Source organism: Macrobrachium nipponense, chromosome 41 (assembly GCF_015104395.2).
Source record: "Macrobrachium nipponense isolate FS-2020 chromosome 41, ASM1510439v2, whole genome shotgun sequence".
Taxonomy (NCBI): domain Eukaryota; kingdom Metazoa; phylum Arthropoda; class Malacostraca; order Decapoda; family Palaemonidae; genus Macrobrachium; species Macrobrachium nipponense.
In genome coordinates this window covers 24,799,858-24,824,946 of record NC_061102.1, presented here as the reverse complement: position 1 = coordinate 24,824,946, position 25,089 = coordinate 24,799,858, and the positions used below count along the sequence as shown (strand labels likewise).

Here is a 25,089-nt window from a genome sequence, read left to right as displayed (position 1 = left end):
GTAATGGAGAAGGCTGTATCCTTCTAAACAGCCCTTAACAACATACAGACGTGTTGCCAAACTGAAGGCAACATAGAAAGGAAGTATTTTTGTAATTCATAAAAATTAACGAATATCAATACAAAGCACTTTATAAAAAGATTTGCATGATTTTAATGTTTCAAAAGTAACTATGCATTTAGGTGATAATTAAAAGTAAAAACTAACCTGTTCATCATGCCGGTGATGAGATTCAATTCGAGACGTTGCTGACGATGATGAGGACAAAGATGATGTTGACAATGTGAAGAGTTGACATTTACTTAAGATAGCCAGCAAAAATTCATTATGAAAATGCACAGAATCTAATGCCAGCAGTTCTCGAGCACTCTTATCAAATTCCTCCTTTGTTACCTATAAAAATAAAAATATAACTTAACTCATAAAAGTACTTTGTATTGCCATAATTGAGTTAATAATCTGAAAAGCTTTTCTGGAAGTCAGCAACTAACAGTTAGGTATTAATATAAGAATTGGACACTTTTAGAAAGGAAGCAATAAAAAATTTATCAAGTCGGCACAAACAAATAGTATTTTTAATACATACTTTATCCCTGTCTTCATACCACTCCATATGTGTTAAAATCAATATCTACCATAAAAACAGTGAGTTTTCTTACCCAATCTTATTTTTTTCAAGTGAGACTAAATAATAAGCAGCCAAATTCTTTATCATAAGCCAATCCACATAATAAAAAGGAAAGTAGTTACTCACATTATTTCCATGCTTAGCAGCCTGCTTTAAAGCATACTATAAAAGATATTTCAATGCGAATGCTCAGTAACTTAGCTTCCCTTAACCTAACCTATCCTAGGGGACTGTACTTTGACTTGGCTGGGATGGGGGGGTTTGTCCCTCTTGGAACCCACTTCAATGAGGCAATGTGCACAGCAGAACAAGTAACATGTAGTATTACCTATATGTACCTCTGAATTTTCAAAATGATGGGGGAATTATATACTATATTGTATTTACAAGTTAAAGGACACAAGAAGTTGCTACGAGTAACAGGATAAATAAAAAAATATTAATATGTTATACTAGCTTGTTAAAAACAACCAACACGTTTGCTGTCTGAAGAACTTGATAATGTTTGACAAAAAATATAATGTGCCAATTGGCTTACCTAAACTCGGAGATGTGACACGGGATGTGCTTCAACGGAACAACCTTAGCTTTACCTAAGCCTAAAAATAATAGTCATATCAGTAACTAGTAGTATATCCAGGTTGCAGCTGAAAGTGTACCAACTGTGTACCAACTGGATCAACAATAGCCTAATAATAGCTAACCCTAGGCTATTAACCTACTCAATAGGCAAACCAAAGCTAAGCCATAAGAAAGTTAGAGGAGCGAATGCACAGTATAGGGGGTCAGGGGTACTGTAGGCATTTTTGTGTTGGCCTTTCAGAGAGAATGTAACCTAAACCACCTGTAGTGAAGATCATAGGTACAATGAGAAAGCCAATTTAAAAAAGAACTACCTAGAGACTCTCCTATTCTGCAGGTGCTACGATACTGATGCGAAAATACTAAAAGGCAATTAGCCTAGGTATAAAATATAAGAAAAGCCTTAGCCTATTGTGAAAATGTACAAGGGCCGGCCAGAGAGAGAATCATCCCCATGGAGGGCTGTATAGGGTAGTATACTTAAAAACAAATTTAAAGTGAAAGTAAACAGATAACCTTGACCTACCTAGCTAGGGTAAACAACCGCGGACCATCCATTGTCATCGCGCTGGCCAGGCTTTATTCACTCGATATTCAATTGGTCAAACAAGAATACAATATGGCAATTTGTCAAAAAAATGATAGTGTTATGATACAATAAAGTTTCATACATACTTACCTGGCAGATATATACTTAGCTAAGACTCCGTCGTCCCCGACAGAAATTCAAATTTCGCGCCACTCGCTACAGGTAGGTCAGGTGATCTACCGGCCTGCCTGGGCGGCAGGACTAGGAACCATTCCCGTTTTCTATCATATTTTCTCTCTTCCACCTGTCTCCTGCGGGGAGGCTGGGTGGGCCATAAATCATATATATCTGCCAGGTAAGTATGTATGAAACTTTATTGTATCATAACAATATCATTTTCATACAATCAACTTACCTGTCAGATATATACTTAGCTGATTGGCACCCTTTGGTGGAGGGTAAGAGACAGCTACTTATGGAATAGACAGGTAAACAACATATGTTGTAGGTATAAATAAACCTTGGTTCCTACCTGATAGGTGGTAGACTTTGTGGGTCTGCCCAGTAGTCTGCATCACCTCAAGAAACTTTAGCGAGATATATGATCTATGGCAAGAGTTCTTGTGGGTCGCCGATGGGGTCTTATCCGCTTACTCGGCAGAGCCTGAAAGGACTTTGTCAATAGGTGCTGATCCACTTATATGACAATACACCTTATGAAGGAGCATACAACCAATCCCAACCACCTAATCCTAACCACATGTTAGTAATAAAGATTGTTCCGAGTTATCCCCAAACTCTTCACAACAACCATAACTCAAAAACACAATACGCACACATACATAAATTTTCCCAAAAAAATTAATACTCATCTAATAAGATATCACAAGAGTTCCTTACTGAACAACAGTGACTGGCCGCCAGTGCGACACCTAGCCCTTTTTGTTAGAAGAAAGTCTAGAACATATCTAAAAAGAAGGTATGTACACACTTAAGGATCGGTGTTGGCTTCTATACCCAGGATCGTATCCGCAGACACGAAAGGACCCAGAGAAAAACATTTCTCGTAGGTCACACGAACATCTCTCAAGTAATGAGATGCAAATACTGAGTTGCATCTCATAAAATTGTATCCTAGATGTTTTTTAGAGACATATTCTTTTGAAACGAGAGAGACGTCGCTACTGCTCTCACTTCATGAGCTTTCACTCTTAAAAGTCGAAACTCTTCGTCAGGACAGAACTTATGCGCCTCTGTAATGACGTTTCTCACAAAGAATGCTAGAGCATTCTTAGACATCAGTCTTGTGGGGTCTTTTACCGCGCACCAAAGACCTTGTCTAGAGCCCACCATCTGGTGTTTTCTCTGAAGGTAGAACTTTAGAGCTCTTACAGGACAGAGAGATCTCTCTGCTTCTCTACCTACGAGACTTGATAAGCCTTTAACCTCGAAGGTCTAGGCCAGGGATTCGTGGATTCTCATTTTTAGCTAAAAACAAAGCTTTTAACGAGGCAAAATAAGGCTGAGTCCCCCTTGAATCCTACTCTATCCTCCAGAGCATGCAGTTCACTAACTCTTTTTGCTGTAGCTAAAGATAATAGGAATAAGCATTTTCTAGTTATATCTCGAAAAGACGCCAGATGAGGAGGTTTGAACCTTTCGGAAGACAGGAATTTGAGCCCTACATCTAGGTTCCAGTTAGGAGGAACCGGTTCCTTAGACTTCGTAGTCTCAAAGGATCTTATGAGATCGTGTAGATCCTTATTATCTACCAGATCTAATCCTCTATTCCTGAAGACTGCCAAAAGCATGCTTCTGTATCCCTTTATTGTGGATACAGATAGATGAGATTCTTCCCTTAGGAACAGCAGGAAATCAGCTATCTCCGTTACAGAGGTAGTGGAGGAGGACAACTTCTTAGATTTGCACCACCTTCTAAAAACCTCCCACTTGGACTGATATACTCGTCTAGTGGAGGCTCTGCGGGATCTCGCGATTGCGATGCAACTTTACGAGAAAAACCCTCTCGCTCTGACGAGTCTTTTGATAGTCGAAAGGCAGTCAGAGCGAGAGCGGGGGGGTTTTGATGATACCTCTAGAAGTGTGGTTGTTTGAGATGATCCGTCCTTCTTGGGAGGGATCTGGGAAAATCTACTGTCCACTCCACCACCTCTGTGAACCAGTCTTGTGCTGGCCAAAAGGGGGCTATGAGGGTCATCCGTGTTCCTTCTGAGGCCACAAATTTCTTCAGAACTAGTCCCAGGATCTTGAAAGGAGGAAAAGCGTAGACGTCTACATGAGACCAGTCTAGTAGGAAGGCGTCGACTATCAGAGCTCTGGGGTCTTCTACCACCGAGCAAAAGACTTCCAGCCTTTTGGAGAGGAACGTGGCGAAGAGATCCACATGAGGGGTCCCCCAAAGAGACCAGAGACCTTGACACACTTCTGAGTGGAGGGTCCACTCTGTGTGAAGGACCTGGTTCCTCCTGCTGAGTCTGTCCGCCCTTACGTTCCTTTCTCCCTGAATGAATCTCGTAAGCAGGGAGATGTTCCTCTGGGACGTCCAAAGCAGAAGGTCTCTTGCAAGTTCGTAAAGGCACAAGGAGTGAGTCCCTCCTTGTTTCTGAACGTAGGTAAGTGCTGTGGTGTTGTCCACATTTACTTGAACTACTTTGTTCGACACAAAAGGTTTTAGACTCTTCAGAGCTAGGTGTACGGCAAAGAGTTCTTTGCAGTTATGTGCCAGGACACCTGTGGCTGCTTCCCAAGTGCCTGACACCTCCTTCGAGCCTAATGTTGCTCCCCAACCCTTCTCCGACGCATCGGAGTATAACACTAGGCTTGGGTTCTGAATCTTCAGGGAGATTCCCTTGTTCTCCTTCAATGGGGGCAACCACCATTCTAAGTGAGGTCTCATCTCCACTGGAATGGGAAAGGCGTCTGAAAGATGTCCGGTCTTCCAACTCCAAGACCTCTTGAGGAAGAATTGAAGTGGACGTAAATGAAGTCTTCCTAGAGGAAAGAACTGTTTGAGCGAGGAAAGGGTCCCTAGAAGGCTCAACCATTCCCTCGCCGACGTCCGTTCTTTCCCTAAGAAGAGAGAGACTTTCTCCAAGCCTTTTGCGAGTCTCTCTTGCGAAGGAAATACTCGAAAACCCCGAGAATCCATCTGAATCCCCAGATAGACTACGTTGTGGTGGTGGGGTCAAGCTGCGACTTCTCGAGGTTTACGAGTAATCCCAACGATCTGATCAGGTTTAGGGTCAACGTAAGATCCTCCAAACACTGTCTCTCTGATCTGGCCCTGATGAGCCAGACATCCAGATACAGAGAGATATTTACACCTTTGAGGTGAAGAAACCTCGCCACATTCTTCATCAGGCTTGTGAAGACCTGAGGGGCTGTGAACAGGCCGAAACACAAGGCCCTGAACTGAAGATCCTTCCCCCCGTCATGAAACGGAGGTACTTCTTCGATGAAGGGTGAATCGGGACGTGAAAATAGGCGTCCTGGAGATCCAGAGACACCATCCAATCTCCTTGGCGCATAGCCGCAAGGACTGAGGCCGAAGTCTCCATAGAGAACTTCTCCTTCTGAACAAATTTGTTCAGAGCGCTGACGTCTAGTACTGGCCTCCAGCCCCCCGAGGCCTTGCAACCAGAAAAGGCGATTGTAAAAACCCCAGGGGAGTTTTGATCCAGCACTAGTTCTATAGCTCTCTTGTCCCATCTGATCCACCATCAGTCGAAGAGTATCCCTCAGTACAGGGTCCCTGTATCTGGCTGACAGTTCCCGCGGAGTTGAAGTCAGGGGAGGACTGTCCAGGAAGGGGATAAGGTATCCCTTCCTTATCACAGGCATTGATGAGGCGTCCGTGTTGATACTTGCCCAGGACTCCACAAAATCCAGGAGCCTGCACCTACTGGTGTTTGGAGGTGAGAAGCATCACTTTCCCTTCTTAATGGGACGGAAAGCAGATCACCTCTCCTCTCAGGAGCCTTCCTTTTTGAGGGCACTCTGGAGGAGGGCCTCCTCGAAAGGGCTGAAGAGAAGTACTCAGCCCTTTCTTCTCAACTATTGCTGCAGGCCTCTTCTTCCTAGATGATTGAAGAAGGTCTTGAGTCGCCTTCTCAGTTAGTGATCGAGAAATATCCTTCACCAACTGAGAAGGAAACAAAAAGTCAGATACAGGAGAGAACACAAGAGCTGCTCTCTGAGAGTGTGAGACCGCCTTGGTCAAGAAAGTGCTGAAAACCGTCCTCTTCTTAATCAGTCCCGCTCCAAATAAAGAGGAGACTTGTAAGGATCCATCTTGTACTGCCTTGTCTGTGCACGACAGTATACAAAGTAGTACTTCCGGGTCGAGACCCTCAGCGTCATGAGCCTTCTTGGACATCACCCCAAGGGACCAATCTAAGAAATTGAAGGCTTCCAAAACGTGGAAGAGTCCCTTGAGGAGATGATCCAATTCCGAAATGCCCCCCCTCTTAGAAGTCTCCCCGGCATCCTCTTCAATGGAAGGAGAGGGAGACCTCGAAGGAGAACGATCCGTTACCTCCATATAGGGAGACGTCGATACAACCTTCGCCTTCTTGATCGAAGAGGGAGCTTCATCAGTAAAGCGCTCTGGGCTCGAGTTCAAAGAAGGTTCTTTCCAATGCCTTTTTCAGGGGCCTGGAAAGATTCCGAATCCTTCCACCCTCGTTTAGGTGAAGGAGAGGGGGAGAAGAAGAGAAGCACTTCTCGCAGGACGCTTTTTCTAAAGCGGTCCTGAGCAGTCTGATGCGAAACAGAACCTGCTGAAGGGACATCTGACCGTTGGGGATCCTCCACGACCTCCTTAAGGCTTTCGACTTTCCTTCTCCTCTGGGCATGGGAGCTTGGAAGAGGTCTAGGCCTGGGAGCGTCGCAGAGATGATCAAACGCCCCCGAAGCCCTATTTGCTTGTTTCTGCTTCTGAGCAGAGATACTGTTTACTTGTTTCTTTTTATGATAATGTTGATTCTTCTTGTTAACATTGGCAACGTTTTGTATGTTTTAGCTCCACAACACTGGGAGCACTCACTTCACTGTACAAGTCACTGTCACTATCCTTACCTTTTAGGGCCGCCATTTTGGACCTCATCTTGTGGATAGTAGCCTTCAGGTCGGCGATTTCAGAGGCCGATTCTGAATGCAAAGCCTGTGAAAATCCTGATACAGAGGGAGAATCAAAAACATTAAGGATTAGGAGAGATAGACTCAATAAAAGGCTCATAGGCCTTGACCACACACCCTTTGATGCACGTCTCACTCTAACCCTTCTAACTTCTCAAGTAAGAAGTTAGAGTCTTCCATTCTTCAGCATTTAACCCCTCACATTCATGACAGGTATTAGTTGAAGAACATTCAAACCCCCTACATTTACGACATACAGTGTGAGGATCAACCGAAGCCTTCGGTATCCTCACCTTGCAGCCTACATTCACACACATTCTCACACTAACACTTGAATCAAGACATACTGAGAAAATCCAAAGCAATTCCAAATTCAGTCCACAGTAGCGAATGCCAAAAACACGATCAAGGTACGTCACCAAAAAGTCCGATGAAACGATGATCTAATGCTTTGAAATAAGATTTCAGGTCAGGAGGTAGTAACAACAATGTTGATACCACCGGCGACAGAGAAAATATGATAGAAACGGGAATGGTTCCTAGTCCTGCCGCCCAGGCCAGGCCGGTAGATCACCTGACCTACCTGTAGCGAGTGGCGCAAAATTTGAATTTCTGTCGGGGACGACGGAGTCTTAGCTAAGTATATATCTGACAGGTAAGTTGATTGTATGAAATTGCATTTTTCCTAACTATACAAACCTGAGGTCCTTTTACAATAGGAAGGTAACTAGCGGCAGCTGGAACGGTCATAAGCTTCGAACAAGGGAGTTTGGTAGTTAACTGCTTGTCTGACAGTGCGCGCCGCGCGACTGGGAGGTGAAGAATCACTTTTGCTTTAGGCCCAGGAAAAACGCAGAGTTAGGGGTGGCATGAGGTGGGACTATATGTAAAGGACCTCAGGTTTGTATAGTTAGGAAAAATGACAATTTGTCGAAAATTGCATTTTTCCTAACTATACAAACCTGAGGTCCTTTAACAATAGGAAGTAGCTAGCGGCAGCTGGAACGGTCGTAAGCTTCGAACAAGGGGAGAACGGTAGTTAACTGCTTGTCCGATCGTCGCGCGCCGCGCGACTGGGAGGTAAACAAATCACTTTTGCTTTTGGCCCATGCAAAATACGCAGAGTGAGGGGTGGCATGAGGAGGGACTTTATGTTAAAGGACCTCAGGTTTGTATAGTTAGGAAAAATGCAATTTTCGACAAATTGTCATTTGTTCCGATACGTAATACAAACCCTCGGTCCTTTAACAATAGGAAGACTCACTTCTTGGTGGGAGGAATCTGAGTCTTTTGATGAACAGACTGGTGTTCGTCCATCCCTGGAATGCCTCCCTGGTCGTAAGAGCGAGGGAGGGATCCAAGCCTCTGTCCGATTGATCGGGGTGTGCACCGCAGGATCAATGGTCAGACCTCTGGGCCGAGTACTAAGAGAGAGGCAAGAGTATCTCTTCGTACCAGCAATCAAGAACTTGTTCCTGTTTGCAAGAGGCAACATAAGGTATGGGTTGTCTCAAGCTGGCATCCACTTCCTCCCCCTTGTTGGAGGAATGTGGTATATACGCTCCTATCCCTAGTGAAAGGGATAGGATGGGGCTCTGTTGAGTAGCTCACCTGCATCTTGTCCTTATCCAGCAGGGTGACGACCGTGTCCCTCTAACCACAGGTAGAGGGGAAGAAAAAAGAGGGTGGGAAGAGGAGCCAGTCACACTCTCATTCACCATCCATTCTTACGGTCACACCAGGACTCGATGCTGTTCAGCCTGCGAGGGTCTGGGTTCGCTACACAACGTGTTGAGCAGCCACCACACGGTCCCAAGGAAAAAGGATCCAAGGACCTGTGGGCAATATCCCGAAGGTAGAAGGAAGGGCATGTGGTCTGGTTGGACCAGACCCCTGCCTTCAGTACCTGCGCCAAGGAGAAGTTCTTGTGGACAAGGCAGCATCTCCTTCGCATCGAAGGCGGTGAAGTCCATTAGGGAGGGGATTGTGAACGACTCGAACCAATCGTCAGGGACCGAAGGGTTTGAGTCTTCGCTACGAAATTCGGTACGAAATCGAGCGTCACGGATCCCCATCCCCATGGGTGCCTGACTTCGCAGGAGAAGTCATGCAGTTCCTCAGAGGAAAAGAAGGAAATAGTCGCATGACCTATCCCTCTTCTCTACTTCGGTGATGTCCAGTACCCATACTGGTCTGTCCGTTAGCAACGAAGTCTCTCGCATCCTCCTATCCCCATGCAGCGAAGTTCTCGGTAGTGGATAGGACACCGACACTCCATGGTGGGTGTCAATGGTATGGGTACTGTGACAAGCTATTAAAACGAAGTAATGGTTGCTGTGTAACAACCGAACTAAGTCAACAGCGTAATTCGTAACTGACTCGGGCGCTCTGACAGCTGCCGACTGACTGCGTTCGGTAGGAGGCAAGTTGTCAAAGCATCCGAGTAAGTCACGTGACCTTCGCCTTTTAAAGGGTTATGCCGAGAGACCAAACAAATGATGTATTTGTTTGTCACCAATGCCGGACAGCGAGGTGATGATTCTCTTAAGGCATGTACCCAACAGGCGAAAGTCAATTACCTTCTAGAGACCGAGGTCCCTGAAGGTAAAACATCTCATGTTTGTTGAATCTCAGCTAAGGAGAAACAACACTATGTATCATTGAAGACGAAGGTAGATATTGAATGCAACCTACGTCTTCACATATGAATCGAGAGAAGGATCTCACAGATTCATAACCTGTGCTTACAATTGACTGAAAACGCTAACCGCTATTTCATTGCTGTCCGGTGAGAAGTCGTAGTTGCAATGAAAAGCGGGGCGTTCTTCGGTAATGAAAACACAGGTGAAAGCCGCCTGAAGAACTGCTTCTCATGGGCTGAACATTTGGAGTAGAGCTGTCAGGTCGGAGAGTAGGCGATGTCTTCTGACACATCTTGTAATTCGGGTTGAACAATGAACAATTGTACACCTACGAATACGAGATATTTTGAAGACAAACTCAGATGTCTGCAAAATCATTCGCATTATCGCAGTGCGATGCAGCGGGAGACTTGTACAGACTTCTGTTACCGTGCGGTAAACAGAAAGATGAAAGAGTCCAAGAGATATCTCTGTTGAAAATTCTCGCAATGTCGAAGGCGATGGAATCTAGCGTCACCGCAGTAGATGGTCCTTCATTATTGCGAGAATCCCCGTTAATCAGAGACCTAAGTCCATGATTGTTAGGCAGAGAATCGGTTCGGTAGTCAATCAAGCAGGGAGAGAGAGACATACATGACCGTGAATCCTCGGAGGCCCAGCTGATACTGAGCTGCTATGAGGCAGTTCAATACGCAGTGGTTGAGCCTGCTGACTCGTCATCCTGAGTTGCCAGGTAATCCATTATTCCACGAAGGAATGCGAATTCGGCTAGAACTACGAGCATAAAAGATATGCTCGGGCAATATATTTAGGCGAAACGAATTTCGGTAAATATAAAAGTTGAAATGGTGTTGTCGTGACAAAACCATAAGTATATAAAATTGAAACTGAAAACTCCTGGGAGGTTGCAGGCAACCCCGAGTTGCAGTTCAATTAGAATACTTCTCGTCTAAGTCGCAATTCGTAGAATAACTAGGATATGCGCCTACCCCTCGGACAATTCAACTGCTTAGCAGAATCATGTCGCGAGGTTAATATACGTAGTATATTTGTAGGATTCTGAACAACGATCTCCATCCTAAATTCTTTCCTTCAAGAAAACAAAATAAGGATTGGAGATCGACCACCTTCGTTCTCTATTAAAGAGAGTGAAGGAGAAGTCTTCCTCGAAGGAAAGCTTCAATGGTGAACAGAATACTAAGACGATAGTTCAAGCCAAACTGGATATTCCCGTCCGATCTCCTCTATTCCAGGTTGGTCGCCTACTGTGAGATGGTTTCTTCAGCAGCAGTCTTCTTCACAATGCTAGAAATTCCAGGAATTCGAGCATAGGCGAGGTTCCCGATTATCGTGTAACAATCGGGGATTCTCGTCTCGCTCACTTTGGACCGTGGTCTCGCGTAAGTGTTTGAAGATCGTAAAAAACTCGAACACCCTGAATGCGCTAGAATTCCGTAGAATTCTAAGCAGTCTGCGAAAACCCCCCCACCGAATTCGTCAAACGATATCGGCTGGTGGTCCTCTCGATTCCCGTAGAAATCGAGAATGGAGCAGGATTCCTCCTCAACGACCGGGGCGGTTACGTCAGGTAGGACCCGAAGGTGGTCCCCCCGGTAGCGCAGTCCCGAAGTGGGATCCTACAAAGAAATCTCTGTAGGATCCTTCCCCTTTCCCTCGTAGCCGTAAGGAGAGAGGGAATGGGGAAGGAATTGGATACTCGCTCGCCTTCCCAGTGGAACTAGCAGTTGGAGAAGAGTAGGAGCAGCCATCGCCTTGCGGCGATAGGCCTCTCAGAGTCTGGGGAACGGAAAACGGTATCGTCAGGAAGAAAACGTTTTTCCCAGCGGAGGGTTACGAACTCTCACTGTAGGTAAGGGTCTGCCGCCACTGTGAACGTCGTCTGGGTGGGGCTGATCGACACCTGACAGGAGAGAGCCGAACCGTCCTCCGACTCATTCCAGTCCTCGTCGAGGTCGAAACCTCTCAGGCAGGACCGAAGGAGTATTTAAATACGGTGTCCGAAGACACGTAGAAAACGCCGCTGTCGCAGTAGAGGAGGTGGAAGTAGCTGATCGACCGGCCAGAACTGAGAGAGCCTTCTTGTCCGGAGACGAGAGACACTGGTTCGAGACAGAATCGGCAAGCTCCGATCGCGGCAGACCCACCGTCGGTTTGGGTTCCCTCTCGGGCCCCAAAACGACTCGAGCAGAGACGTGGGCTCTGCTGGTGGGAGCGGCAATCCTTCCGCAGGGTCATTATGCTGACGAATCAGCTTAATGACTTCTGCAAATTCCTCTGTATCTCGGGAGTAACCACGTCTTGCGGAGTAGTACCGTCCAGTCCCTCCAACAAGAATAGATCCCTAGATACTTCTCCTTCAGAAGGAGGAAGAGCGGCAGACCCTGACGGTCGCCTCCAGCTAATTGCGCGTATGTCCTGGTCGGTCTAGAACCGTGCCTGGTCCATACGGCGTCATAGCGGGGTCGCGAGCGGCGCACCTCTCGCGATCACTCATAGGTACCTCGCTCCCTCCCGGCGTAGCCCTAGGAGGTTGAAGGTACAGGAGAGGCAGACCTGACGCTCCCCCCTAGCTCGCTGGCAGGACCAGTCGTGCTTGGAGGGCTGCTGCTGATCGTCAACCCGCGGTGGCGATCGAGCAGCATTGCCTAGCCTTGCCGCTCGCCTGAGGCGAGAGGCTTGGCTTGAGAACGTCGACGCTGATCTCTAGCGTCAGGCGAGCTGTTGCTGGTACCGTCTCCGCCGGTCCCGATGGGCAGCGGCGTCAGGTGACCTGCTAGGCTCGCTGTCACGGTGAGACCGGCGAGCGTCCTCTCGGCGCGTCGAGCCGCTGGTACCAGCCGTGGCTGTAACCGACGGCCGCGGGGACCCCTTCCTCGCCTCAAACCCGTTATGGGAGAGGCAGACCTGACGCTCCCCTCTCGCTCGCTGGCAGGACCAGCGTGCGTGGAGGGCTGCTGCTGATCGTCAACCCGCGGTGACGGTCGAGCAGCAGGCCTAGCCTTACCGCTCGCCTGGGGCGATTGGCTCGGCTGAGAACGTCGAGACCGATCTCTAGCGTCAGGCGAGCTGCCGCTGGTCACCGTCTCCGCCCGGTCCCATCGGGAGCGGCGGACGGGTTGACCTGCTAGGCTCTGTAGCGCGTCGAGAACCGGCCAGCGTCCTCTCGGCGTCACGTTAGCCCCGAGGCAGCCAGTTGATCGCTGGCGAGAGCGTCCACTGGCCTGGCCGAGAGTTTTGTGGCACGACTCTCGCCAGTCTTCTTGCCCTCCGCGCCGCTGTCTTGACGGCGAGCGAGCTCGGGCGTCAAAACTTTGGGCTGGACGGTTCTTCTTGGTGTAAAAGAGCGTCCAACTCGGTGCTTCTCGCGAAACGAGAAGCGGCCGAGACGGACCTGGTTTTAGCGGCAGACCCGCTAGCACCAGGTGAGGACGCACCAGCCGAGGCTGGTGCCCTCTGGTCCCCTCCGTCGACTTTCTTGCAGAGAAGCGACGAGCCCGTTCCCGAAGGAACAGGAGGACCAGCAGAAGAGCTCCCCAAGCTCGCCTGAGCGAGCCGGGCCCTTAAGGAAGATCCCGAAGGAGTCTTCTTAGGGGGGAAGGAGGCAACCTTCTTCTTCTTCGGCTGTTTGGCCTTAGAAAGTCGAAGGGGAAGGAGAGCAGCGGACGACGAAGAAGACGACGAATGACGACGACGACACCTTCTTCCTCTTCTTCTTCTTCTTCGCCAGGCGCTCCGCAGGACAGGCGTCAGGTCTTCCATCCAGGAGGGAGCCGGGGCAGTTGCCGAAGCAACAGGGCCCGACTGCACCTGTCCGGAAAGACCATGAGACTGTGACAGCATCACCAACAGCAGGAACAACAGGAACAGGTCCAGGAACAGCAGGAACATCTGAAAGTGAATGAGCAGCAGGCACCTGATCTGAAAGGGAAGAGCGGCTGGGACAGCAACAGGTACGGCAGGCACGGCAGATACCACAGGAGAGACAGGCGTCCTGTCGGCCGCTACCGTCATCCTCGGCACTGGCGGCAGGTCCAGGGGCCCGGGGGGTACTCTTTGGGCAGCGGCAGTCCGGGGTCGGCAATACAAAGAACCCAGTGGCGGTGGCACCGTCCTGATTGGCACGGCAGGAATTGGTTCTGGATTGCAGCCGTGGGTGTTACCGACATGACATGTGGTGTGTACACCAGGTGCGGTGACATCTCATATGCTGTGTCGATTGTGGTTGTTGTAGTGGTTACCGTATCATGAGTGACCACTGCCGACCCCGCCAACCGCTGAATCAACCCCTGCAGTCCCAGCGACTCCCACACCTGTTCCAGGTCGTCCTCGCTGATGGCAACCTGCGGAAGCAACAGTCGGGTTAGTTAGAGGGGCTTCCTCGCGCCTGGGGGTAGAGAACCCCACCCAGATCGGCGGAAGACCCCGAGTACAACTGGACGTCCGTTACCAAAGGAGTCACTGGACTTTCCGATGACTTCTTGTGTCCTCGTACAGCACCCACTGCGCCTCTGACGAATGCATACACGTTACACAGGGCTCGTTGCGGGAGCACTCTCGCCCCCGACAACGAGTACAACCTCGTGAGGATCTACATCTACATCCAAGGTCGTCTCCCACGGATGTAGCACCTGCGGTAACATAGATAGATTAGTAAGAGGGGTTCCCTCACGCCCGGGGGGAAGACATGCCCCATCCGAACGCAAGGAAGACCCCAAATACAAAATACAATGAAGAAGCTGAGCGGGGGGCAGGAAGGAAGACGAAGAATCGGCTACCAAGGGAGTCGCGGGAGCTTTCCGACGACTTCCTGGCAGACCTTCGCTTCCCCCACCCCCGCACAGCAGTGCAAAGTAATATGAAAATGAAACAGAATACTGCCCTTGCGATTCACTTCATAGAACTTAAAGGAGAAAAGATCAATTCCCGGGTAAGAACGGAAACTTGATCCAATAATATGATGCTATCATAAATATATATGAAAATGAAACAGAATACTGCACTTGCGATTTCATTTCACATAAAAATCGTAAGGATCAATTCCCGGGTAAGAACGAAAATTGATCCAGATTAAATTCATGCAATCAATAAATGAAAATGAAAAGAATATGCAATTGCGAATCCACTTTCATTGCATTCTATTATACAAACTTAAAAGTTCGTGCCGAGCGCAATCACATCTCGGTAACGAACGCACAGGGCAAAAAATATAATGAAAAAAGTACTTACATTTTTCAATTACACCCTTCGCCAAATACATGACTCGGCGCGAGCGTGCCCGTCCTCGGCACCGAGACATAACTCAAGGGTTCATAATTAAAGTAATGAAAATGAAAACAGTGTACTTACAGTTTCATTTCAAGTCAAACAAACCATTAGTAGAAAAACACAATATAAACAAAGCATACGACGATGAAGCGGCAGAGAGCGATGACGACACTTCCTTCACACCCGCGGCCGAAAGCAAAAGTGATTTGTTTACCTCCCAGTCGCGCGGCGCGCGACGATCGGACAAGCAGTTAACTACCGTTCTCCCCTTGTTCGAAGCTTACGACCGTTCCAGCTGCCGCTAGCTACTTCCTATTGTTAAAGGACCGAGGGTTTGTATTACGTATCGGAACAAATGCAATTTTCGACAAATTGCCATTTGTTCCGATACGTAATACAAACCATTGGTCCTTTTACAATAGGAACACTCACTTCTTGGTGGGAGGAATCTGAGTCTTAAGAACAGACTGGTGTTTCATCCAACCTTGGATTCCCTCCCTGGTCGTAAGAGCAGAGGGATGGGATTCTAGCCTCTGCCCAATTGATCGGGTATGTACCGCAGGATCAATGGTCAGACCTCTGGACCCAAGTAATAAGAGGGAGGCAAGCGTACCTCTTAACACTAGCAAGCAAGAACTTGTTCTATTGCAAGAGGCAATATGAAGCAAGAGTTGTCTCTTATTGGCTTCCACTTCCCCTTCTGAAAGGGATAGGATGGGGTTCGGTCAAGTAGCTTACCGTCATCGCCTCCTGATCCAGCATAGTGATGAACGCGTCCCTCTGCCCACATGTAGAAGGAGAGAAAAAGATGGGGAAGAGAAGGCCAGTCACATTCTCATTCACCTATCCCTTCCTGCAGTCACACAAGGAATGCGATGCTGTTCTGTCCGCTCGGTGCTGGGTAAGCTACACAACGTGTTGAGCAGCACCATGGTCCTAAGGAAGCAAGTGTCCAAGGACCTGTGGGCTATATCCTGAAGTAGAAGGAGGTGCAGGTGGTCTGGTTGGACCAGACCCCTGCCTTCAGTACCTGCGGAACGAAAGGGAAGGACCAATATCTCTTGACTTCGTGGGCTCTTGGACGAAGGGTATGTATGTCGTCGCTACCATCAGCTTCGTACGCCCTCCTGATCACCTCACGCAGCCAGAAAGAAAATGTGTTCCTGTATACTTCTTTCTTGGTCATCCCGGTGCTAACGAAGAGGTGTCGACACTCAGGCCTGAGGTACCGAGTTCTCTTCAGATAGCGCCATAGCGCCCTCACAGGACAAAGCAGCATCTCATCCGCATCGATGCCGGTGAAGTCCATTAGGGAGGGGATTGTGAAAGACTTGAACCGATCGGCAGGGACCGAAGGATTCCAAGTCTTTGCTACGAAGTTCGGTACGAAATAGAGCGTCACAAATCCCCCATCCCCTGGATGCTTGACGTCGAAGGAAAAGCCATGCAGTTCCCCTACTCGGAGGGAAAGAAGGGAATAGTCGCAATGACCTATCCCTCTTTCTCGATATAATCTTCGGTGATTTCCAGTACCCATACTGGTCTATCCATCTGCAGCGAAGCGTCTCGCATTCTCGTATCCCATTGCAGCGAAGTCTCTTGCGGTCTCGTACCCCACTGCGGCGAAGTCTCTCCGTCTCCATAGTGGATAGGACACCGACAGTCCATGGGTGACGATGGTATGGGTACTGGAACCAGCTAGTAGGACGAAGTAATGGTTGATCTGGAACAACCAAAACTAAGTCCACAGCGTAGCTCGTAACGGACTTGGACGCTTTGACAGCTGCCGATGACTGCGTTCGGTTGTGTAAGACGAGCTGTCCATGTATAACATAGTCACGTGACCCTCGCCTTTAAAGGGGTATGCCAAGAGACCATACAAATTGTCTATTTGTTGCCAACGATGCCGAAAGGCGAGGTGATGATTCTCACAAGGCATGTGCCCAAAAGGCGAAAGTCAATTGCCTTCTAGAGACCGAGGTCCCTGATTGCAAGACAGAAGTTCTCATAGTAGTTGAATCTCAGCTAAGGAGAAACAACACTATGTGCCATTGAAGACGAAGGTGGAAGGTGAATGCAGACCTACGTCTTCACAGCCGAATCAAGAGAAGTAATTCTCAAGATTCTGAACCTGTGCTTACAAAGGACTGAAAACGCTAAAAAAACCGCTATTCATTGCTGTTCGGTGAGAAGTCGTAGTTGCAATGAAAGCGGAGCGCTTTTCAGTAATGAAAACACAGGGATGTACTGCCTGAAGAACCGTTTCTCATGGGGGGCTACAGGCGATCGCCAACCCGTGGTGGCGATCGAGCTGCAGGCCTGGTCGCGCTGCTCCCCTGGAGCGAGCGGCTGCACCGAGAACAGCGGCCCTGGTCCCGTGCGTCAGAGGAGCCGCTGCTGGTCCCCCTATCCGTCCGGTCCCGGTGGGAGCAGCGGTCAGGAGACCTGCGGAGACCACTGTCGCGGTGGGACCGGTGCCTGTTCTCATGGCGCGTCGAACCGCTGGAACTTACCAGCCTCAGCCCATGCCGGTCTGGGACCGTCACAGCAACCCTGGTAACCAGCTGGTTGCTACGAGAGTGATCGCTGGCCTGGAGAGAGTCACCTGAGCGGCTCTCACCAGCCTTCCGCTTCGTGCCTTGGTCCTGGTTCCGAGCGAACTCGGACGTCTGAGCCTTGGCTGCACGGTCGCCCTTGGGAGACTGTAAACTCGGTACCTCTCGCGAACAAGAGGCCAAGCCGGAACCTGGTGTAGCGGCAGCGCCCTTAGCACCAGGCGAGGAAGTACCGGTGTTAGCCGGTACCCCTCTGGTCCCCGTCTTCTTCTTCTTCCTTGCGGAAGGAGAGACATGCCCCGAAGGAGCTGGAGGACCAGCGGAAGAAACCCCCCCGTCCCACTGAAGTGAGACAGGCCCTTAGAAGTTCCCGAGGGAGCCTTCTTAGGGGGGGAGGAGGCAGCCTTCTTCTTCCTCGGCTTGGAAGCCTTGGAAGTCGAAGGGGAAGAGGCGGCAGCAGGCGACGAAGAAGACGACGACGACACCTTCCTCTTCTTCTTCTTCTTCGTCAGCTCCCTCAGGTTCTCTATCCAGGATGGAGCGGGGCTGCTGTTGCCGAAGCAACAGGGCCCAGCTGCACCTGTCGGAAGGACCAGCGACTGGGGCAGCAACACCACGGGCTGGGACGACGTCGGCAGGTGCAGGAACAGCAGAAGCGGCAGGTACGGCAGGCAGGTCAGGTACAGCAGGAGACGGGGCAGCAGCCAGCGACATCCTGGGTACCGGTGGCAGGTCCAGGGGCGAGCTCTTCGGGCATCGGAAGTCAGGGGCTGGCAGCACGAAGAACCCGGAAGGGGGAGGCACGCCTCTCCTTGGCACTGCAGCGATCGGGCCCTGCACAGCGGCCGTCGGAGTCACTGACATCACGTGCGGGGTGTAGACCAGGTGAGGAGGGGGGGGCGTACCCTGGAGTCGAGACAGTGGTGGTAGAGGTGGTCACCGCTCCATGGGTGACTGGCACAGCACCTGTCAGATGCTGGAGCAGCCCCTGGAAGCTTGGCATGCCCTGGAGCCCCAGCCACACCCGCACCTGGCCGAGGTCGTCGCCCACAGCAGGAGCACCTGAGGAAGCAACAGTCGTGATTAGGAGGGGTTCCCCCTCGTGCGGGGGGGGGAAGCCCCACCCCGAGCGAATGGAAGACCCCGAATACAACTGCACGTCGGGGCACCTCGCACCCTCCTCTACGCTCGACGGATCAGGCAAAGAGAAGGACCGAGCAACTTCCCCCCAAAGGGGAAAGCGCATTACGCGGGAAGCTGAGCAGGCATGGAGAGAGGGAATGTCCATAACCAAGGGAGTCTGAGAGCTTTCCAAGGCTCCTTGGCAGGTCTACGCTTCCTCCTACCCTCGTACAGCACCCACTGCATCTCCGACCAATTCACACAAAATTACATGGCTCGGTCTGAGGGCATTCACGCCCCCGCACAAAGGACATGAGGATCTATCTCGGGGAAAGAGCGAAAGACCCCACACTTGCGGCCCTCCACACCAGGGCAAATTCTGCGGCTGATGGGGGGGCACGGGGATAGCTCCATTGCATGAGAATCCATAATCAATGTAATAAAAAGTAATAAAGAAAGTCACGTACTTACAATACACTTTCACTACACTGACAAACCAAGTTGAGAAACAACACACAATCAAAGCATACGACGATGAAGCGGGCAGAGAGCGATGACGAACACGTCTTCCACCAATGCGGCCGAAAGCAAAAGTGATTCTTTACCTCCAAGTCGCGCGGCGCACGCACTGTCGGACAAGCAGTTAACTACCGAACTCCCTTGTTCGAAGCTTACAACCGTTCCAGCTGCCGCTAGTTACCTTCCTATTGTAAAAGGACCGATGGGTTGTATTACGTATCGGAACAATACAACTTTAAGCATACCATTCAAAAGATTGAAGTTTCATCAACATAATGTAATAATATGAAAGCCCCATACAAACTAAAATAAGCATGTGAGCTCTTCATAAAATATGTTTTCAAGGCAGTTTTGAAATCCAATATGGCGGCAATCGCGTGGCTGGCCGGTCTAACCACGGACAATCCACTATCTTTCCCAGCCTTCCCAGCACTCATTTGAACAATGTTAGCATATATATGTAATGTTTATTCAAGATTGCAGTTGTAATCAGCACAATAAAACAACATTTTGTTGCCTATATTAGTGAAAGTACGAAACTTTTTATTCCCGGGGTCATGGTTTGAACTGAATTCATTTTTACCTTGTAATCGGTGGTTTTATCCTTACTACCATCACAACTGAAACTCCAGTGCTTATTTGATTGTAATTATACACATTTTGGTCTTAATTCACTCCACACTGCACTTGAACCACGTTGCTGTTCCTGGTTCCTAAGTACTCACTCCGCAAACACAGTTTTGAGCAGCAGATGATAACACTGATTATAAGGTGCAAAGCTTTACTCCCTTAATTGTTTACTTTACTCATTATTTAGTTTAACTTTACTTCAAAATGTTTATTTAATTCATGTCTGTTATCCCTCTTTTGCAACCAAATTAATCCCGAAAAATTACAAATATTTCGGATGTATACTAACCAGCAGACAACGCGAGGAAAAATGACTCATTGTTGTCAATCTAGTGGAGCGTCACACATACGCCGATGCATTTACAAACTGTTTCCATGAATTCTAGTTGTCATAGTAATGAAGTAATGATAAAATTGCTGTAATATGTATATATATTACAAATAGATATGCTAATTTCACTTATTTCCCCGGTTTTGTGTAAGTCTTATACCCAGTTTGGAGGGTAAACACATACCAATTGACAATACTGATAAACAACTGAAGAGCGCAAAACGCAGCAAAGAATGCCGTAGTCCCCTTGAATAAGTACAAATAAGTGCTGGTTAGAGATCGGGGTTACGATTGTTGTGATGAAAGTGCCCAGCGTCTATGGGTACAAGTGGTGTGCAGATTTAGCACAGGAAATGGGAAGTTTGTTGACACAAGCGACTCCGCAAACATCGAGATGGCGTCAATCTTCAAAATATTTGGAGTTGTAAGTACCTAAAAACTTCGAAAGCGTTTTGCCATTGTGGGCACTGCGTTGGCCACCTTTTTCATTTGGAGAAAATACTTACTTCGAAAGGAGAGTAGAGGTCTTGAGCTCCTGTTATCACCACCAACTACCTACTCATGACTGATGACCATCTCTGGTGTCAAGATGTGTTAAAAGTACTTTTTCGGAGGGTGGCCTAGCTGCAGTAGTCGGTGAGTTGCCCAGTCCACGCGGTTGTTTACCCAAACATAAAAAACCTTGGCCGTCGTAGCGTAGCCTAACTTGGACAGGGAGATTCACATCCTCGGGACAAGTCTCGGTAATTCTACAGAAGCAGTCCGCACGGACTGCAAGGAACGTAACCGCGGAGACGACATCCACTAAGGATTGGGGTGTCCAATCTATTTCGCCGTGTTTAGTACTGGCCCCTGGGGGGTTAATTAAAGTCGTCCGAATAAATATTACTTAAAATTCTTGTTCAGTAGGTAAAACTAGTACATAGAGAAACTGCAACTGCCATAGTCTAGGCTGCCGCGGATAAGTACCCTAGATCTAACCAAATCCCCTCACCTATAAATGCCCCCCGCCAACTGGGCCAAAGTAACTTGTAACCCCTGTTCAGCATTCTACCCTACGGGAGTCTACGCAAGCCAGACGTAGCTAGTAGGTTAGGTAGCTACCTACCCTATAGGGTTAGGAGGTTAAGCAAAGCCTAGAATAGGTAGACTATACCAACATTTCATAAACTAAAACCAACTAGTATACGTATACCAACAGGTCTACATAGGATTGGCTTACGGAGGATACTTAGCTACCTAGCCTAGGTACTGCTACGAAGGCCTTAGCTAGGTACCTAGCTATCTACCCTAGTACCTAGGTAGCTACTTACCTTCATTCTGAACCATTGCTTCATCTGATGAAAATATTTGTGTTTTTTATCGGGACCCAAAGCTTCGATAAGCCGTTTTCGGGTCATATTTAAGTGGTCACTGGCTAGGGACATGATATTAGAATACTAATACCATAAAAAAAAATACGCTCGAGTTGATAGCAATATTCGCTCACAAACTACTGACAACGACAAACAGCATCTCTTGCAGACTGTAAACAAACACTGACGTCATCAGAAATGGTCAGGTAAGCGGTAGGTAATGGTACGTCCATTGACCCAAACATGAAATATCACTATAAATTGGAAAACAGTGGGAATATTTTAAACCATTTATCTAATTGAAAGTGAATAAAGATGTTTAAAATTTCATCGAACAACATTATCGTCTTGTTACCGATATCTTAATATCTTACCAACTACAGAATTTTAACAAAAAAACATCATACAGTTATATACATTGTACAGTGCGAGTAGTACGGTGTGCAACTATGCATAGTTTGGTCAAAGTTTTTTTTCTTTTTTTCATGTATACCAATTTCGGATATTTCAGTCACAGTGAAAACCGGGGACATTTCCGGGGACGGGGTATTGAAAACGTTTCCGGGAACGTCTGGTCACCTTATCATACACAAACAAAAAACTAAATATATATATATATATATATATATATATATATATATATAGATATATATATATATATATATATATATATATATATATATATATATATATATATATATATATATATATATATATATATATATATATATATATATATATATGTCAGCGCAAGAGGCAGTAATCACTTTAATACAAGACTTCCCAATATCCAGGAACTCTACTTATCCTCAAGGGTAAATCTTAGAAGGAAAAGACAAAATCGTGGTTTATGCTACTACATTTATAATACCAACACCAGTTTCAGTGACTAACTTTAATGCTTTCTTCTCGGCTATACGTATATGGAAAATTTTCACATACCTTTGGATACTGGAAAGGACATGTATACACACACACACACATTATTTATATATATATATATATATATATATATATATATATATATATATATATATATATATATATAATATATATATATATATATATATATATATATATATATATATATATATATATATATATATATATATATATATATAGTATATATATATATATATATATATATATATATATATATATATATATATATATATATATATATATATATCTATATATATATATATATATGTGTGTGTGTGTGTGTGTGTGTGTGTGTGTGTGTATGTATATATATATATATATATATATATATATATATATATATATATATATATATATATAGTGTGGTGTGTGTGATATATATCATATATATATATATATATATATATATATATATATATATATATATATAATATATATATATATATTTATATATAGTATATATATATATATATATATATCATATATCTATATATATCTATATATATAATATATAATAATTATAATAAATTATTATTAATAATAATTACATATATATATTATATATATATATATATCATATATATCTATATATATATATATATATATATATTATATATATATATATCATATATATATATAGATATATATTATATATATATATATATAGTATCATATATATATATCTATCTATATATATATTCTATATATATATATATATATATATATAGCTATATATATATAACATATCACCCTTGCTGACAAGTTCAATAGAAATAATAGAAACATCGACTTTGTCCTCTGGATATCCAAATTTAATAGTCTTTTAGGCCTCTATCAGATTGATTCCCTGTCAAGTTTGCACAAATATCTTGATGTTCTTCATTACATATAAAGGGCCTAGAGCATTTCCAAGATATTAATTAGCCTTGTTCTGGATTTCTAAGTTTGTTTATGCAAATAAGTCTTCCCAAGCTGATGTTTCTTTTCAATTAGAGAAGAATTTTTCTTATAAATGGACAATATAGGATCAACTCTTAGCAATCTCGTTGATATCTTGTTAAAAAGGAAATTAGCATGCAAAACATGATCTCCACCAGCAATCAGAAAAAAATATAAGAGGATGACATCTTCATCATTGATACAGGACCAAATGATGCATAAAAACTTTCAGTGCCCTAAAAACTACTTCAGCCCTCAATTTTACTTGAAACCAGCAGAAAGAAGACCCTTTGTTTACTTTACATTCTTAGCAATATTCAACCAACCAAACACACAAAACATCAGTCTACTATACAAAAGCTGGTGATACTTTAGTAGGCGGTACCTGCTATTTCTACACTGTTTCGCTTTATTTAGCACTAGCCCGTAGGAGTCAAATGTCCCTAAAGTAGCACCAAGGGTTGTTGTTGCATGAGATTAAGCTGGACTTATGCCAGCCTCAGGGATCAAATGGGGTAAAATGCACTTAGGGATATTTGACCCACAACGGGCTGATACTAAACACAGCGAAAGTGTAGAAACACGCAGGTGAACCGCCTACTAAAGTAGCACCCAAAAGGTGCAAATGTAAGCTACTTCCTTGATGCCACAGGAGAGTGCCCAGAGTTATGCAAACAAGTGCATCATTAGTGCCTACATTAGCAGGGCCTTCTCTGTCCATGCAGAACTGGAACCTGAGGCAGATGGTGACAAATAATGAATACCCCAGTGATATGAGAGTAAATTAGGAAGAAAATGGAAGAGTTTTGCAAAAATTGGGAACACCAGAGAAAACAACACACAAATATTAAGATTTTACCATAAAACTGACTAGGAATGCAAACTGGAATTGGACTATAAAATTTAGGCTAAAGACCAAGCGCTGTGACCTTTAAGATCATTCAGCACTGAAAGGAAGATTGAGAAAATGTAAAGATTTTATAGGTGTAATGGGAAACCTGAAGCTGCTGCACTATAAAACAACTGTTATGGGAGAGCGGAAAGTAAGATGGAAGATATAGTAAGAATGGAGTTAGAGTAACAAGAATAAAAGGGGTTGCAGCTAAGGGTCAATGGGATGCTGGAAAGAACCTTAAGTATTGCCTACAGTACACCACGTACGGTGCAATGATGCTACTACCTCCCTAAGGAGTTACGGCTAGGGGATGGCCTACAAACAGGTGAATTGTTATTGAAGGGGCCCTTTAATAAAATGCTCCTGTGAGTCTTCAGTTAGCCCTATCTAGTAGTTGCTTACATCAAGAGGTATATGAGCCTTTTGATATAAGCTATATTGGGTACACAATGGATGAGCAAAACAAGAAGGCACCACTAAATGATGGCATTAGAAACACTGAAGTAGCTCTGCAGGGGGAAGGCTATGAGCAACTTCTGGTCACTAAAGTAGAGCTTCACATTGTTACATTATGTTCTGAATGTCCATGTGTCTTCAGATTGTTTTCATCCCTTCAGCAGAAAATGTCTTAGGGCACAAGCACTCTGAAGGGAACTGGAGGTCATCTTGAAATCCTTCATGGAGAATCATCCTGTGAACATTTTTCCTTATTCTTTAGTTTCTTGTTCTAATTTGTATCTGCAAAGGGAATTAGGTATATATGTAATTAAAGCAAATATTTCTTTTTTATCAGCTTCCAGTTTCAACCAGCCACTTATACTTGGTTAGTGTATTTAGCCAAGTTACCTCCTTGTACAAACTCATGTCCTCGTAGTACTGTGCAGTGTGCCATACAAGATATGCTGTAGGCAAATCCATTGCTTTCTGGCTTTTACTTAAGATCCATTCCCTTGGCTTTACTTCCAATGGGTTGTCCA

At 46.0% G+C, this 25,089-nt stretch overlaps 1 protein-coding gene across 1 annotated transcript in view; it reads right to left on the bottom strand.

Annotated features, from left to right (window-relative positions):
• The window catches only part of LOC135212614 (transcriptional adapter 1-like), a 73,327-nt gene extending 51,801 nt beyond the window's left edge, over nucleotides 1-21,526 (bottom strand). The window contains exons 1-2 of the mRNA XM_064246191.1: nucleotides 21,295-21,526; nucleotides 208-393 (exon numbers count right to left, since the gene is read on the bottom strand). Coding sequence (XP_064102261.1) covers nucleotides 208-393; nucleotides 21,295-21,408 — 300 coding nt within the window. The 5' untranslated portion in view covers nucleotides 21,409-21,526. The remainder of the gene's footprint in view (nucleotides 1-207; nucleotides 394-21,294) is intronic.
• Nucleotides 21,527-25,089: the final 3,563 nt, after the last annotated feature.